This window comes from Varanus komodoensis, unplaced genomic scaffold, assembly GCF_004798865.1.
Source record: "Varanus komodoensis strain SLA01 unplaced genomic scaffold, ASM479886v1 scaffold11, whole genome shotgun sequence".
Classification (NCBI taxonomy): domain Eukaryota; kingdom Metazoa; phylum Chordata; class Lepidosauria; order Squamata; family Varanidae; genus Varanus; species Varanus komodoensis.
In genome coordinates, this window is record NW_025335317.1 from 32,466,846 (window position 1) to 32,484,089 (window position 17,244).

A 17,244-nucleotide genomic window follows, 5' to 3' on the forward strand; every position below is an offset into this window, starting at 1 on the left:
GGGCTCAGCGCCTCCTGCTTGGGAGCTGCAGCTGTGCGCCAAGTTCCGGCTCTGGACGAGAGCACTGAAACCGTGGCGGGAAGTCAGGAAGGGGCTTGAGCTAGATACTCCGCTCTGCATCTTGTTTCCATTCACGCATCCCAGCGAGGCTGAAACTTGATCCAGACAAGACAGAGGAACTGTGGGCTGGGAAACCCGACGACTCTGAATAGAGGTTTACAACTCATCTTGATAGGATGGAGGGGAGGCTGTTGTCCCCTCCCCCCGCCCTCTCAGCAAGCAATTTATTATTATTCTTTTTAGGGCAGCTGTCTGTATAAATTGCCTGCTGGGCGGGCTCTCCCCTTGCTGCTCCCAAAGGTGGCGCGCATAGTCTAGGAAGCCTCTTGGATGCTGCACTAAGTGGGGAAGCCCAGGTGGCTGCAGAGTCCAGGATGGCACTTTTCCAGCGGAGGCTTGAATGCTGGCAGGGGTTCTGCCTGGAGTAGATGGGCCTCACATCAGCTTCACGGATTATTATCCAGACCCGACAAATCTAATGCTTTGTCTGGTTCCACTGCCTCTTGTGCAGCAGACCCTAGTTGCTTCTGTAACTGCAGAAATTAGCAAAAAGTCTGATCAGGACAGGTTATGGCCTCCCTTTTGTGAGCTCTGCTGACTGGCTCCTTCCAGAAAAGAGCATTTCTGCTCAGTTCACGTTATTTTTGACAGCATCAAGGTGAGTGGTGGATCCTGCAGGCATAACACAATACTATTCTGTGTTGTCATTGCTCAGGCAACATGCTTGTGGGATTTTTTGCCAAAGCAATTGAATTGACCCTGGGTACAAAGCACCTTGACTTAGAGAAAGAGGTTCTATTTGTAGTTCTACCACTGGCAGCAACATCTCTTGTACAATTCCTGTATCTTGGCAACATTTTAGGAGGTTGAAATTATGGTCAGACAAGTAAATTCTAGCCTGTTAACAATTCTAGCAAGGTGGTCTGATTCCATTCCCTTTGCAACAATAATATCCCATCCTTTTGATAATATTATTTACCTATCCAACTTCTCTCTGAATTCTGAGCAGAAAAAGTATATGCCTTCAATTGGTTAACTCTTCACCTCCCAAAATGATATAAATTGCTTCTCATGCATCTGGGCTGCTTCCTCCAATCTTCCCACACCCCACAAACTCTTCACCTCTCCATTATGTTTGATTATGTAGGCCACTATATGCCACTACAATATGGACCAATGTTGTGCAATTAGTTTTCAACTGATGCTTGCAAACAATCCCATTAAAAGCCTGATCCTATCAGTTGCACCCTCAGTGATTGGAACCTGCCTGAATAGGAAGCAAGAAGGAGCAGTTCAGGTGCTCCTCAGCTCATTGTGCTCTTGCCCTGCAGATTTTGCTAGATGGGCTTTTTAGTGAGGATGCTTCAGAGAGAGAAGACAGGAGGCTGGAAGAGGCTGTATCCTGACTTGTCCAGTCTCCTGTCTCTGCTGCCCACCAAGATGCCCCTTTTCCTCCTCTGACAGTGCTTTTCTGATGTCAGAGGGCAGCCAGCACAGTTCTTTCAATGGGGACAGATCTCCAGTTCCATCTTCTGAGGTTGGACGGCTATCTCCAAGGGGAATCTGGACAATCCTATGGTCTCAGGATTGTTCTCCCTGGAGGCATTCTTCATTGCAGCATAGTTAGGGTTGAAGGCTATTTCTTCTTGCATTAACCTATTCAATGTAGTAGTAAGTACCCTATGTCAGTAGTAAGCACCCTTTAAATACATAATCTAAGAAAAGCTGTACTGGATCCAACCAAAGGAACCTCTAGTCCAGCACTGTGTTGCCACAGTAGCCAACCAGGAGTCTATGGGAAGCCAACAAACAGGATGTGGTCAGGCTCCTCTTTTTCTGCAGGTGGCATTGAAAGCATCCTGCCTTGGATGCTCAACGGAGCATTAGGACTAGTAATCACTGATAGCCTTATGAATTCATCCACTCCCCTTTCAAAGCCAACCAAGTTGGCTGCCATCACTACATTCATCACTACATTCTGCCGACTCAGACACCAAATGCGCCATTTGGACTGTGGTTCCATTTATTGTCATGTGCTGCTAGTTTAATAGCTACCACCAAATTTCTCCTGCAATTCATGGTCACACGGTGAAGTCTGAATGCACAGAATGTTAGCTTGCAAGAGGCGCACGATATCTCACACTATGCCATTCTGTATTGGCAGGGAAACATGGATGCCAGAGGAGGAGCTGTTGTAGCAGAAAACAGGAGTCTTATTGCACCGTAGAGACTAATGCACCTTTTTTGCTTTCATGCTGATGCTCCCTAGTACTTGGTGATGGATGCTTATGTCTGGCAGGAGGGCACTTTGCAGAAGTAATTTTGCTGAGTTCTTTAATGATGAATAAAATATCACATGCTTGTCTGTTCATCCTAACATGACATCTTGCATTGCAAGGGCAGCTGCATTTGTATCCACCAAAGCAAGAGTGAGCAGCTTGTGGCCATCCAGATATTTTGGCCTACAACTCTCATCAACCCTAGCCAACATAGGCAATAGTGAGGAATGATGGGAGTTGAGGGCCTGAACATATGGAGGACTGCAACCTGCCCACCCCACTGCTTCTTTTCAAGCTTTGCAGCTGCTCCACAGTCTCCCTGCACCAGTGCCCTAGCCTATGACACCCATACTTGGCAAGTGCAAATTAGAGCTGTCATTTGCTCTTTTCAAAAGAGGCTCTTTGACAGTAATATGACAGGCAGAAATGCAGCAAATGCATTTTGAATCTTTTTTTAAAATAATTTTTAATTAAAATTTTAAACAAATACTAAAAACATCAGTCATCACATACATCAGAACTACTGGGTCAGCCCCTTACCACATATCTTTTAACATTCTGTAATCATATTCAGATCCATTTATGATAACTTAAAAACATTTTTAGATCTAAACCAAGTCCCGTTTCTCCAGCCAAAAAAAAAAAACGGGGTTCCATATTTGATAGAAGTCACTATCTTCTTTCTCCTTCAGCGGTAAGATCAGTCCATTTCTTACAAAGTCCTGTTTTTCTTGACCAATATTAAAAGAAAGAATCTCCAAATTTGATGAAAGTCAATATCTTCTTTCTTCTTCAGTAGTAATTTCAATCTGACCATCTCGACACAATTCAAGATATTTTCATTTTTCTAATGCTAGACAAATAGACTCCTCACTACAATAGTTACAAATAAAATCAAATACATTTCTCATTTACTAGTATTCCAATCCAATATCTACTAAAAAGAAAAACAAAAAAGAAGAAAAGTTCCAAGTTTAAAAAAGAACTAAAGACTTTTAACCCAAGTTATGTTCACATATCTAACATCCATTTATCATCTTTGGACTTCTTAGCTAATCTGTTTGACAACAATAATTACCTATAATATCTTTTAAACAAATGTTCTTTGAGCTAATTTACTAAAATTTCATCTAGCTTACACATCACTTAGTCACATACAATTAAGCTCCTTATAAGAGTCCAGCTCCTTACACTCTTTAATATATCTCACTTATAAAAAAAATCCACTTAGTACAGCTTCTTCTACGCCAATAATGATAATTTTCTAGTATAGTAACTCAAGGACCAAGGAGTCATGTAACTTAGCTTTTGATCGTTCATTTTTAAGATTAAAAAAACTCTTATTTTTTCCTTATGTCATCAACCAAGAAAAAACTCCTGTTCTTATCTTCCTTAGTTCAGTTTAGATCGTATCTTATAATCTCTTCATAATTCAACGCATTTAAATGTAGAGAAGCTTCCACATTGAAATCATATAACTTAGCCTTTCTATACCACAATAAACATGCCAACCCATTTATATCATTCCTTTTTAAGATAACAAATTCTCTCATTTCTTTTTTACACCTCTGCCCCATCGCCCTTGTTTTGATAAAGCTCGTTGAAAATCAATATTTTTCAACTTTACACCTCTGCGCCATCTTTCTCTGGTTAATGATACTTGTTGAAAATCAACAGTCTTCAATGACTGTATTTCAATATTCGCTATTTCTTGCTTTATTTTCAATAAATGTAGCATTTGTTGTAGGTCAGTGTTTATTCCCAATGGCTGTATTTCTTGCTGCAAATCAACATTCACTCTCTCTTCTTCCTCAGAGTCATATGTAGTTAGTTCGAGAGCCATCTATCCTTCAGAAAAAAATATTCCTTCTTTTGATGGCCAAAATGGTTTCTCTTTCTCTAATATAACAAGTAAATCCCATGATAGCTTATTTATTGGTTTTGCAGATTGTGTTTCTTTATCCACTGTTTCAAATTTTTCATATACTTGTTGTGTTTTTTGAATATTCTATTCAGTTTTGGATTGTACACCAACCAAAACCTCCTTAAAAGAAGCATCAAGTTTATCAAAGCGCTCTTTTTGTTCAATTGAAAAATTTTCCTGTTTTATCAACATTGCCTCTTGGGATATTTGTAAAGCTGTTAAAGATTCCTGTATTGCCAGGAGTGTTCTCTTTAGCTCTTCCATCGTTGTAATAATTCCAATAGCCACAGAATGGCAGCAAAGGCCAACTACCACTTCTTTTTCCTCTAGATCACTTACCGACAGAAGTTTGGCAAATTGCCAAATACTTTGGTAGGGGTCCCAGAAACAGAGGGGAGAAAATGGCGACTCGACAGGCAAATTATATCCTTCTATCAATTAATTCCACAATAGTTATTATTTTAATTCTTCACTCCTGGGGAGATCAGAAAAGAAACAAAGTCCCTTTTTTCCTGTCTCAGCTTTTGCACACACTTCAAACTCTCTCTCTCCCATATAAACTTTAAATCCTCTCCCCATATCATTTACTGCTTAAAACATCCTCCTTTCATCAAAGAGTCTTTTTTTCCCCTTCTTTATGCCAATTAACAACAGATATAGTTTTTCCACAAGTAGTATTGCAAAAGGAAAATAGGAATGCTCACCCAAACAGTCATCACATTAAGAGGAAACACTACACAATATGAAAAAAATCCTGGCGAGTGTCCAGTTAGTCTTGCCAGAAGTCCAAACAGATATCCAAAATAATTGCTCTAAGTTTTAACTTTCTATCACTTAATTCCACAGTAATTATTTATTTTAATTCGTCGCCCTTAGGTTAGAGGAAAAAACCTTTTTCTTTGACTTCAGTTTGGACAAAAGCCACAACACTCTCCATATCAGTTGCCGCTTAGATATCAGGAGGGCTTTTTCTTTTTTTCTTTATGCCAATTAGAAACAGATGCAGCTTTTCCACGGGTAGTATTGTGAAAAGAAATAAAAAATAAGAATATTTACCCAGCAGTTCCGATGCTTATCTAGCTAATAAAAATCCTAAGCTAATTCCAAAGATGTCGAGAACTTGTAGGGGCTAAAAAAAGCCCCTGTGTTGCTCGGTTGAGAAATGCCTGAATTTCTCCCAGTGAATATGGGATTTCCTTCCCACATCAAACCAGAAGAATGCCCAGGTAATCTGTCTTCGCTCTGACAGAGCTTAGATGAGCCTCCCATGACTCACTGCCGAGCAATACCGGTGTGATAACAGGAACTCCGTTAATCACAGCCGTCTCGTTCCGACGCCATCTTGCGCATTTTGACTCTTCATGACAGCAAAATTCTATCTGTTGAATTTCTGCTTCTTGTGGAGCTCATAAAGGCAAAGTACTTCTACATATAAAAATGTAAGTTCAAATTTGAAATGCATTTGTGCCTGTTCATACTATTCAAAAATAAAATGCAATTTGAAGAAATTTGTTGGTTTAAAAAGCTCTCTAAGGCTAGTGTGCAATCCTGCGCCCTCCTGTGATCTCAGAGTGGAGACTTCCAGGGCTGAGCCCGTTCCACCTGATCCATCACAGCCAGCACAAAAGGAATGGTGCTGGCAGCCCCCCAAGTTGGCAAATGTCCCCTGGAAGGGAGAAAAGGGGGCTGGGCTGGGGAGTGGGGAGGGGGCTGGGGTGGACAACGTGAGCCAATTTCTGCCGGTGTCCCAGCCTCCTTCCTATCTGTCCCTGTCCATCGAGGGGAAGATCAGGAGGGGAGGTGCAGCTGTAGCAGCAAAATTGCCCGCACACGTCTCCTTCAGGACATAGGAAGCATGTAAGCCTGCGAGGCAGAAGTGACCAGGCTGCATTCTTGGAGGCTTTCAGTGGCAAATGAGGGACTTAGGTCTGCCTTTATTCTTTTTCATTTAACAAGATTAGTTGCATTAAATTTCTTTTAAATTGTTTTCAGTTTTATATTGTAATTTTATGCTGTTTTATTGTATTTGTGCTGCATTTAATTGAAATGTATAAATTGTGGTTAAATGTCCAATTACCAGAAATTCATGCAATGATAATTTTCTAACAATTCATTGTTTATCCAGAGAAGCTTTTGGGAAGCAATATATGTACTCCATTACTTATCAGCATCACTGAGCCACACTTCTATCAAAACAGGATGCCCTCTGCTTCTCTTTTGTAGGTCATGTTAACTTTTTACAATATTTGGAGTTATTTGTGATATGAGCAGGACATGTAGACAACAGTCCAACTTTGAAACACATTTTTCCTGTCTTTAGGTAGGAAACCTTGCTTTTCTTGACTTCTGCCTAGCTTTTCTTATATGAGAAAGCTTGGAGGGCAGTAAATTTAAAGTACAGTATGTTAGCACAAATACTTCTTCTAAAATGCCTCTTTTAGACTCAAACTAATTAAATCTTGATGTGATACTATTTATATATGCCTTTTCATGAAAATTATAAACTTATGAGAGTGCTAAGCTCCTCAGCAAAATGTGGTATATCGAATCATTATTTTGGATAAACAGTTGCAAGATAGTCTATTATGCAAGTTTGTGCAGGAGTCTTGAAGATGCAAAGGCTGCTGAGGCAAGGTTCAAAGTACAGCCAAACTGGCTAGGATCTACATGAAATGCCTCATCTGGGTTCTGGGTTCTCTCATCCACAACACCCACATGTGGCACAGAGAACGAGTGGCTCAAACGTGTGAGAATGGTTGGCCTGCAAGCATCAGAGAAGCTTCCTGCATGACTCACTAAGGGCAGGAGAGTCCAAGGTGATGGAAATGGGACTTCCAGATACCTAGCAGGAGTCAGGAGGCAAGAAGCAGCACTCTGTCTATTGCAGCAGCAAGTGAGTGCAGAGAGGAATTGCAGGACCCCGGAGAGCTCCAGAGGAGTCTGTGAGCCACTGGAATCCTTAGGAAAACCTCCTAGTTCCACCTGCCCCTCTAAGTGCTACAGAGTAAGTGAGAAGCTGCAAAGGAGTCTAGCACCCCTTCTTCTATGGGCGTCTTCATGGTGTCTTGCTTGTGGTGGCAAATCAGCCCTGGGAAGAGGGCTTCTGCCCCTTGGGAGAACTTGATCCAAACACTGCTCTTATTCAGGGGCCTCTGGTTCATCTTAAGGTCTGTTCAGGGCTAGTCTGATGACAGCTGGCAGCACCGCTTGATTTTGCATAAACAAACATCTGGCAGTGCACAGCAGCTCACAGCCATTATGAGGAGTTTGCTGTTTGTGCATTAATTTCAGTGAACAAGGGGGAGTTCAGTACAGGCTCTATTAAGTTATCCAAGCAGATTCCATTTTGCAGCTGGGTTATGTGGAGGCAAAGGAAAGGCTAGATACTCATGAATTAATCACTTTTGTTCTGAAATAAATAATGGAAGGACTATTATGCCTCCTTTCCATAAACATCTGTATGCCAAGTTTTGTATTGTATCCCACTGATATATCCAGAATATGTACTCTCCCCCCTGTGTACTCTTCTTGTCTCACACATAAATTAGTCCTCCCCACGCTACTTTACCAAGATTAGGGAGTATATCATACTTTTCTTAATAATAACTAAGAAAAATCCAGGGCATTGAACCCAGCCTTTTGAAAACCTGTGGAAGGTTTTTTGCAAGAACCCTGATTCAGGAATAGGGGTTTCATGTGTATAGGTGGAAGCTATTCCCTTCAGAAGTGAAACACTGAAGCTATTGAGATAATAAATTAGGATAACTGAATGTGCTTGGCAGGGAGGAGAATCACAGAGAGTGGTCCAGCTTCCAGTGTGTGCATGTTTGAAGTCTAGAGCTTTCTCCACAACATCAGGAACCCATGAGATTGAAAGCCAATTCAGATGTGGCATAAATACTGCAGGAGATACTCAGATGTGCTTTTTAGTGCAATATTTTAAAAGTCTAAACATGTTCAGAGCAGCCCAGTGGAATCCTACACTTCAGGATTTCACTGGAGCGACAACTCAGAAAAAGCCTTGCTGTTAGAAACATCTTATTCTCATGTTCTAGTTTAGTACTGATCATTTACTGTAACACTGATTAGTTCTGCAAAACCTGATACTCCCAAATGCAGCCCATTCTCTATTTTCACTTCCGTGTTGCTGGCCTATGACACCTGCCAAAATTTGGCCCCGGAGGAAATTTTTAGCACTTAGGAACATTTCTCATATATGCTTTGACTGTCCTCACATCAGCCTTAATGTATTTCTGCAGATGGAGAAATGAAGGCAGTTTCATTAATGAACTCCTAAAACCATAAAGGCAGCCAGAGCGAAGAGGTTCTGTTACAAGTATATAATTTCCAGTCGTTTAGGGTGCAATCGAATGCCCCCAGCCTTTGCTGAACATAAGCCTCTGAACTCAGAGGGGTACGTGCATCCCAGAGACGGAGCGAGTTGTGGCAGCAGTGGCTTCTGCTGCCTCTACACCTGGCATTTCATTGGGACATCCATTTTGGGCTGTCTTGATGGAGCCGCATGCAAAGGGAAGGAATGAGGCTGGGGTGCCGTCTGGGTATGGCATAAGCCATTGGCCCAGGCCTCCGTCTCCCTCGCTTCCCTGGCATGCTCCCTTTCCCCCTCTCTGAGTCACATCTTCAGAGGGGCAGCTGGTACACTTCTTTCCACACCGGCTGCCAGGAGTGTGGGCTGGGGGCTCCGACTTGGGAGGTCACAGGCCACCGTCGGGGAACCTCAGAACTGGGACTCCAAAATACTCGTTTGCCCTCCCAAGACGGTGCTTAGAGGTCCTAGGATTCTTGGATTATACCGGCCTAAGTCATGAACGTGAGAGGAAGTCACAGCCCAAGGTGCTCAGGAAACACTTTTGGCAGCTTCTAAATTGCTGGAGGAATTAGGTTGCACCTCCTTTTTGCTGCATAAAGGGAAAAAGGGTCAAGTGAGAATAAAGAAGCAAAGACGGTCAAAATAATAGACAAGAGAAACCATGGCAGTATTTAAGTTGCATTTAATTCCAGGAGAGCCACAGAAGGAAGGTCACCCCAGGCCTTTTTCTTCATAGGAATGTAAAAATGAAAGAAAGAAAGAAAGAAAGATAACTGATCTGAAAATGTCATTTTAACATTTCAGATTTCAAAGGGTTTCCCCCTTAAAATTAAGCACTAAAACCAGTCACCTTGCTGCAGGTCCACAGAGAATGGCACAGCCAATTCGCCACCAGCAAACATGGAAATTGTGTGCAGTTGCAATGCCCTCCGGTGCTGGTAAACTATTCCAGCATGGGAAAAGGACTTCAAAGCAATTTGGAGAGGCACAGCACTCCTGCTTGATGCTGGTCGCTCAGTGGTCCTCCTCTGTATCATTGGTGCAGCACAGACACACTGATTCCCCTAGAAGCACAGCCAATCGAGAAGAAGCCAAAAACAGACTCATTCTGTTTGTTTTTAGGAGTTTTAGGGAGCCATTGCTACAGTGCTTTGTTGTTTTGAAAGGATGAAGGTGTGAGATGGGTGAGCTGTTGGGAAGATTAAATCAGGATCTTGTCCACAGGAAGCTATGTGAAGTCTGAATCACACTTAATCTTTCAAATTGCAAGTGAAGGGATGAGGATGCTGGACTGAAAGCATTTGAAAAATGAATGTATCAAGCACAGAAATGTCTGTGCATGCCTGATCAATGCATTTTTTAGAGGAATGCAGGAAATCAGCTAGCATTTTGACCCCCATGCCTGGAAAGAAGTGCATATGCTCAAAAGTACCAAGCCCTCCCTTCTGCTGCAGTATCGCAGAAGCCAATCCGATCTTCCTGCAGAGAAAGGGGCTGCTTATGCTGGGAATCCACCTTCTGTTCTATAGATATAGTTCTAAAGAGGAATATTGCTTGAAATAAAAAGAGGCAACCAACCAGCAGGGGGAAAGCCACAGTTTTTTGAGTATTTTGCCCTTTTCATTTAGTCAGTAACAAAGTAAAACGCAGAGCCCCTTGTAAAAGTAAAGATGCAATAAATACCTAGAATATTTCAAATCAAAAATAGTTACCAAAAAAAGCCTCAATGGAATTAAGTTAGTGATACTGCTGCAGATTGACTCTTCACAGACAAATGGGTCTCCGAAATCAGCTGCAGTTTCCCTCTAGGATCACTGGGCTTGGTTAAACTTCTACACAACAATACAATACAATACAATACATAGCACAACACACACATGAGCCTGCTCCTAATTTTTTCCATACTGCCAAACGGTGTACATTGCTGCCATCAGCGTAGTCCATGTGACAGTGCAACAAAGCTGTCATTGCACTGGAGAGAGAAAAAGGGGGAGACACACACACATGCTGGTCAATAGGGCTTCCTAGTTTTGGCTGCAGAGCAGATGGTATGACGGAGGACAGGAAGAGTTCCTTGGGGTTGCTCTGGATTTTCTCTAGCAATTATAGCAGAGTTTCTGAAGTATCTAGTCCTCTCAAACACTGTCCCGAGGTTCTGCTAGTGAGCTGTGAATGATCCCAATAATCGACTCGACACCGTCTCCCTCCAGGATGGTTACATGGTCCCCTTCAACATCATGGACAAAAACTTTCCCATCGCAGACCTGCACAGGACAACAAGGTATAGAAGAGCATATTACACACCAGTCCTAGTCCTATGTGCCTTTTCCCTTCAGTTAGGAAAGAACGTCATCTGAGCAGGAGATTTCGTCCTGGCATTCACAATGAAAGGCATGTCAAGAAGGCCTAAAGCATTTTGAGAAGCATTCCCATAATCTACCACACCGGATCTTCTGCCGCTGCTGTTCCTTAATAAACTAGGGAAACCGGCACAGTGAATCAACTGGGGAAGTGACAACATACTCATTTGTAGTCACAGCACAGGCTGACAGGGATAGGAGAGGACTGAGTGTGATATGGCAGGAATATCACGGAGAAGAAAATTTCCTAATACTGCCTGCTGTTAGTTATTCAAATTGGGAAGCCGCTCACCATGAAGTTGGGATAAGAAGGCAAAGTGCTTTATTTCAGGAACTCTCCCATTAAACCCTTGTCTATCCATGGTGTACGTGAGCAGTGATACATTTTATGGGATGATCGGCACCCTCCAAATTCTGGGAGAACTGCAATTTTGGGAGATGCAGCATAACAATTAAGGAATGGGAATTGAGGCAATTCCCTGGCCTGGGAATTAAGGAAGGGGCTGCAGCTCAGGAATGCAGCACAGGCTTTGCACACAGAAGGTCCAAGCGCCAGCCCAAGCAGAAAAAGCTCTTGCCTGAGCCTCTGGAAAGCCGCTGCTCATCAGTGACTGGGTTCAGGCAGCATAACAAGCCATGGCGGCTTTTAACCACTGTTTACCTGTCACATTGTTTAAACCCAGTCATGGTATTTCACCATGATAAGATTGGTCTTTAGAAACCATGACAAGAAATAACACTTTGCTCTATGGTTTCCCTGCACAGCACGGCTTGTCATGTTGTCTTAACACGGGAGGCTGGATTCCATAGTCCTGGTACGCAAGCACCATAGAGTCCTCTGGAAAGAGTGGCTGCTGCAGGAGCCACTCCAGCCACCCAGCCTCCATGCAGAGACCAGGGAGGCAGGCAACACAGGCATGCAGGACTGCAAAAGGAGCGACAGTAGCTGCAGCTACAGTGAGTCACACTTCAGTTCCTTCTCGCAATGGAACCAACCTCTGAAAGTTTGTAGTCTCCTCCAAGACCTTCTCCGTACTCATTGTGGGTCTTTGCTTTTAGGAGCATCACACTGCCATGATACTTGCACTCTGGCACATACTTGTCGGCTGCCTTCAGTTTGTGGTAAAAAGAAGCCGCAGCAAAGCTGAGCGCCTCATGGCTTAGGTCTTTGTAATTCTGCATTATGAGGTCCACAGCCGCACTTACACGAGCCTTCAAATCCGGGAGAGGCAGAAGAATCTCCAGCAACTGCAAGCAGGGAACATAGCATAGCTTTATTACAAGGCACACTGCGCTTTCCAGATGAAAGTGGTCCTGTGCACAGCATCTTTTCTTGCAGCTGTGAACTGTGGGGAAGAACATTACCTTACTGTATTCCACGCCAGTGAACTGCTGTACAAAGGCACACAAAGCTTCAGTCTCTGCTTCAGCCTCATTCCCTGGAGTCAGCTTGGCTCTGTAGCTCTGGAGGAGAGGGTGGACCATAAGATAAGATCTCGTTAAAGGAATCTCAGTCAGAGCAGAATGCTGATCACTCAACATCATGCTGAGTCATCAGTTGACTAAAATACGGGGACTTTTTCTTTTTAAAAGAAACAGAAGAAGAAAAATAACTGATCTTTAGACTGATGATTTGGGGAATTTTTCTAATTGGTATATTTTGGCACAGAATAGACATGTCTCGCAAAGAATCCTGGGCCAAATAATGATACAGCACCAGAAAGTCCAGCTAAGTTAGGTCTCTGGCTTGCATTACAGAAACTGACTGCATAGGAAATGCAATACAACTTACAAATGGATTGTGAGGTGCATATGCAGCAAATGCATGTGTGTACTGTTGCTAGTCCCCAAGAAGACTGCCTGCTCTTCCTCGACCAAAGTGCAGTCTCTTTGAAGTGGACCCCGAAACTCAATTAGCCCCGAACCTCTTACCTGTGTGTGTGCTGCGACATAGGAATGAGAACCATCAAACAGGAAGAGGCTGTTGGGTAAATGGGAGGGATTCTGTTGAGCTTGGAGTTGACAGCATATTTCGAAGGCTACACAAGCACCAAAGGAATATCCAGAAATCCGGTAGGGGCCTTCGGGCTGCACCTGTTTTATGCAGTCAATGTAATAAGATGCTAGGCTCTGTATACTGTCCAAGGGAGCAGCTAATAAGAAACAGAATTAGAAGAAGAGTCAGACTCTGGGAGATTACAATCAGCCTGCCTAGAATCCATTGCTAAAGCCATACTACTACCAGGATTCTCCAACATCATGAAATAGATGAGTTCACAGTTGCAAAATTGCCTCTGATCTCAAAATGACAGTGTTGTGCAGAGATGACAATTGTAAGTATAGGGGATTAGAACCTACAGATTACCTCCTACACAGGTAGTAGGTGAAAGGGACATTGCATTAACGGAATTAGTACAAAGAACTAGGGATTGTGTGTTATGGGGGAGAGGAGCCACGTGTAAATTCAACCCAGACTGTATACAATAAAGAAAAGAAAATGCCCATTTGTTGAACTGTTTTTCCCTATAAAATAAACACTGCTCTCTTGCTGTTTCATGTTCTCTCTGTGTATGTATGTATGTATGCATGTTACCCTCAGCATTTAGAAGAAATTGACAAGATAAGAGTGCTAGAAATCTCACTATTGTGCTTTAAAACATACTATTTTGATTTTGGGTTTTCTATTGAATTAAATGAATGGTTTAGAAAGTAGGGGGCAAGGCTTGTCTTAGCAGCAAATTAGTGACATATAGTTTTCTTTAGGTTTGGAGACACAGTGGTCCCATGTTTGTGAAAGGCCTAAGATTACATGCCAGGATGCTGTGTGGGTTAGACTAATGAAACAGAAGTGACCAATGTACCTTTGGTGCACTGAAGTCCATAGCTTGGTATGCGCAGCTTAGAGGCCAAGGTGTTGAAAACTGTGATGGATCCTTCAATGGGGTGGATGAGGAAGAGAGGAGGCTCAGCACTCTTCACCTCATTGAGCGGCACCACGGTTGGTCCATCCAGATTGACCAGCAGGTTATTCAAGTTCAGTTTGGGTGGCTCAGCTTGACCACCTTTCGTCTCCTGGGATAAGGCTGAAAACAAAACCCAAGATGCACATTAGAAAGAGCCAGTTCATGCTACAGTCCGTTTAATAGGGTGAGTGAAAGGACTCTAGCCTGGTTTGGGACCAGACTCACATGATTGTATTGTAAAGCTTTAGCCTCTGCAGAACTAAGGGCCAGCTGGATGTGGCACAGGAGAGCAGAGAGCAGGAACCTCACGGCTTTCTTCTAGATGGGGCTGGGATTCAGATCCAGGCCACAGCAGAGGAGGTGGGAGGGGCAATTCAAACTTTCTTCCTGTGCCATGTCTTCAACCTGATGAAGGTTGCTCCTTAAACTGCTACTGGCCAAAACTGCTATTAGCTTTACAGGGGAAAAATACATTCAGTGTTACACCAATTTCATCTCACTTGGGGAGGGGGGTGGGAATGGCAGGAGAGAAAATCTCCTTTCTTTTGTTAGCCACCCAAAATACCTCAGCTATTGGGCAGTCTAAAAATGAAACAAACAAACAAACTCCTTGTACTGAGACTCCAATCAAATTAGTAGGTCCTTGTGTCTGTTTTGGATTTTTTTTTATGAGAGAGACTGTCATGTATGGTCCCATGTCGTGTCTAATTTGGTCCTACAGTTCAAACCTGAGGAAGTTTGCAAAAAAGCTACCCGAGTTCCAGGTTTTGCTGCAAGTTGTCACACATTTCTGTATCTCATCTAGAATGCCTAGATAATTTAGTCCCCATTTGACCCAGAGGACTGGGCAGAAATGGTAAATTTGCATCAATAACCAGAAACATCTTTCTGCTGACCAGAGGCAAGCAGTTTCCAGAGCAGTGCAGTGTGGAGGACTGGGTGCACTGGACTGCTTGCGCAACTCTGTAGACACCCACTGACACCTGCACTTCCACACCACAACCCCCCAAAACAGGGCAGATTCTGAAAGGCTGGATACACTTACTGTCTGTGATGCCAGCTTTGGAAGAAAACTCCCGTAGTTTGTTAATGGTAAGCAATCTAACATCTCTCATGGACATGACAATATCGTAGTCCCTCTCCAGGGTTTGGCGTACTTCTACCCCCATCAAGGAATCCAAGCCCAGATCAGCTAGGGAGGTGTCGGCATTCAAGCTGTTTACATCACGAACACCTACAGGGAAAACAACAACAACACAAGCTTAACAATACCTGGACAAACTCCCTTGGACCATTGGCTCAAACGGTTAGCACTTTCTTTACAGGCTTCCTTTCAGTGCTAACCTGGCATCTTTCAGGATAGGGGAGGGAATCATTATAGGATTTGGGGACTGAGCCAAATTTTCCAACTCTTTCTAAAATGTTTTGTCCCTTCTGTATGTCAGTAATTGCTTAACCCTTATTATGGGAACAGGGAGCTTTCTTCCTGTGGAGGGCCACCAATCCATGAGAACGGTCAACTGGAAGCAGGAGTGGTAAAACCAGCCGTGGGGCAGGGAGTCCAGGCCAAACATGCACGGGCTTTGCAGCACTGCAGAGTTGCACAGCTCTTTCTTTCTTTGTCACTCCACCCCTTCTCTGCCTCTCTTAATCCTGCCCCTTGCCCCAGTTTTGCTGCCTTTCTCTCCTTCCATATTTTCAAGAAGGGAGAGATGACAGATCCACACCTTCAAATCCCCATTGGACACTCCTGTGTACTCCTCTCATCTAATTTCCTCCCACATCTAATCCCACTTGTATTGCACCAAGATTTCTCCATCTTCAGTGCAGTGTCTCCTAGCTTAATCCCTGTGCCTGACATCCTTTTTCAAAAGCTCCCTGGTTCTTTGAAGAAATTCCCAGTAAACAATAGGCCTGCTACTATACTAGTGTAGGAGGCAGCGCACATGATGCAATGAAAACAGAATGTTGTCATGCAATAAGAGCGATGACTGTGTTAAAAAGTACAAGCAACATGTAGGGAATTATTTTGTTATCGATTAGACAAGCGAATGTATCCAGCAGTATCCTTTCTTGCTTTGGCACTAGTGGAATTGACTAACAGGCACTAGCAGGGTCTGAAAAAAGTGGAAATGATCCATAATGCCAATTCCTGGAATGGAGCAGGTCAGGCAAACTCACTGAGAGATGCTCCATTCAGGAGCTTTTCCACTGTGTCTGTGTGGACACAGCAGGAATCGCTCATTCCTGGTGCACTAGCAATACATTCTGCTAGTAAAAGAGAACTAGCAGCAAGATGGAAAACAGTCCATCATAAGTAAGTCTGCCAACCCCTGTGGGATGGATGGCACCCTTGCAAGTATTCCTGCTGCAGCTATGAGAGGACATCACCAGAGCAAACTGTTCTGCAGTGCAGATTCTGAACCGAGAGAGCATCACATCATTACGAGGGCTAATTATCCACAGCGATGCTTACCAAGAATATGAGCGACCGCTTCCACAAGGTCTCGCTGGTTACCCCCGTCACTTTTCGTCAAGACCTTTTCAGCTAGGACAAAACTGGACATGACTGGGTGAGGCTGGTTGAGGAAGTGGTCCAAAACCTCCAGGCATGAGTTGATCCTCTGGGGTAGAGTTCCCCCAATCACAGTATCATTGCTGCCCATTGTCTCTAAGACGACACCCACATCACCAATAGCACCCCATTGGACAGCTAGGCCTAGGGAAGAAGAAATGCATGATGGTGGTTTCATTCATTCATTCATTCAAAACATTTCTATCCAGTTCTTTGCGGAAAACGCCTTGGGACAGCTTACAGGGGTTAAAATAGCAATATAATAATACAATAAAACAATAGTTAAAACATTACATAATAGCACAACATGAAACAACACTTCCAAAAAAGCTAAAGAGAAAGAGGAAGAAAAAAGAAGAGAAGAAAGAAAACGCGACTGTGATCAGATCTTAAAACATCTAAAATTCCTATTCATTAAAATGATGGCTAAATAAAAAGGTCTTTACCTGGCACCAGAAAGAGTAAAGAGTCGGTGCCAGGTGGATCTTTCTGGGGAGCGCATTCCATAGTCTGGGCACCACCACAGAGAAGGCCCTCCTCCTGGTAGATACCCTCCACACCTCCTTCAAGGAGGGTTCCCGGAGTAAAGCCCTCCAGCTGATCTTAAGGGGTGTGAGGGCATATAAGGAAGGAGATGTTCCTTCAGGTATCCTGGTCCCAAGCTGTTTAGGGCTTTATAGGTTAGCACCAGCACCTTAAATTGAGCCTGTACTTCGATCGGAAGCCATTGTCGCTGGTAGAGGACTGGCATTA

At 43.3% G+C, this 17,244-nt stretch overlaps 1 protein-coding gene across 1 annotated transcript in view; it reads right to left on the bottom strand.

Moving 5' to 3' along the window:
- Window positions 1-9,255: 9,255 nt before the first annotated feature.
- The window catches only part of FASN (fatty acid synthase), a 54,736-nt gene continuing 46,747 nt past the window's right edge, over window positions 9,256-17,244 (bottom strand). Inside the window, exons 37-43 of the mRNA XM_044419942.1 lie at window positions 16,393-16,635; window positions 14,962-15,150; window positions 13,815-14,036; window positions 12,886-13,106; window positions 12,319-12,417; window positions 11,950-12,201; window positions 9,256-10,857 (exon numbers count right to left, since the gene is read on the bottom strand). Coding sequence (XP_044275877.1) covers window positions 10,729-10,857; window positions 11,950-12,201; window positions 12,319-12,417; window positions 12,886-13,106; window positions 13,815-14,036; window positions 14,962-15,150; window positions 16,393-16,635 — 1,355 coding nt within the window. The 3' untranslated portion in view covers window positions 9,256-10,728. The remainder of the gene's footprint in view (window positions 10,858-11,949; window positions 12,202-12,318; window positions 12,418-12,885; window positions 13,107-13,814; window positions 14,037-14,961; window positions 15,151-16,392; window positions 16,636-17,244) is intronic.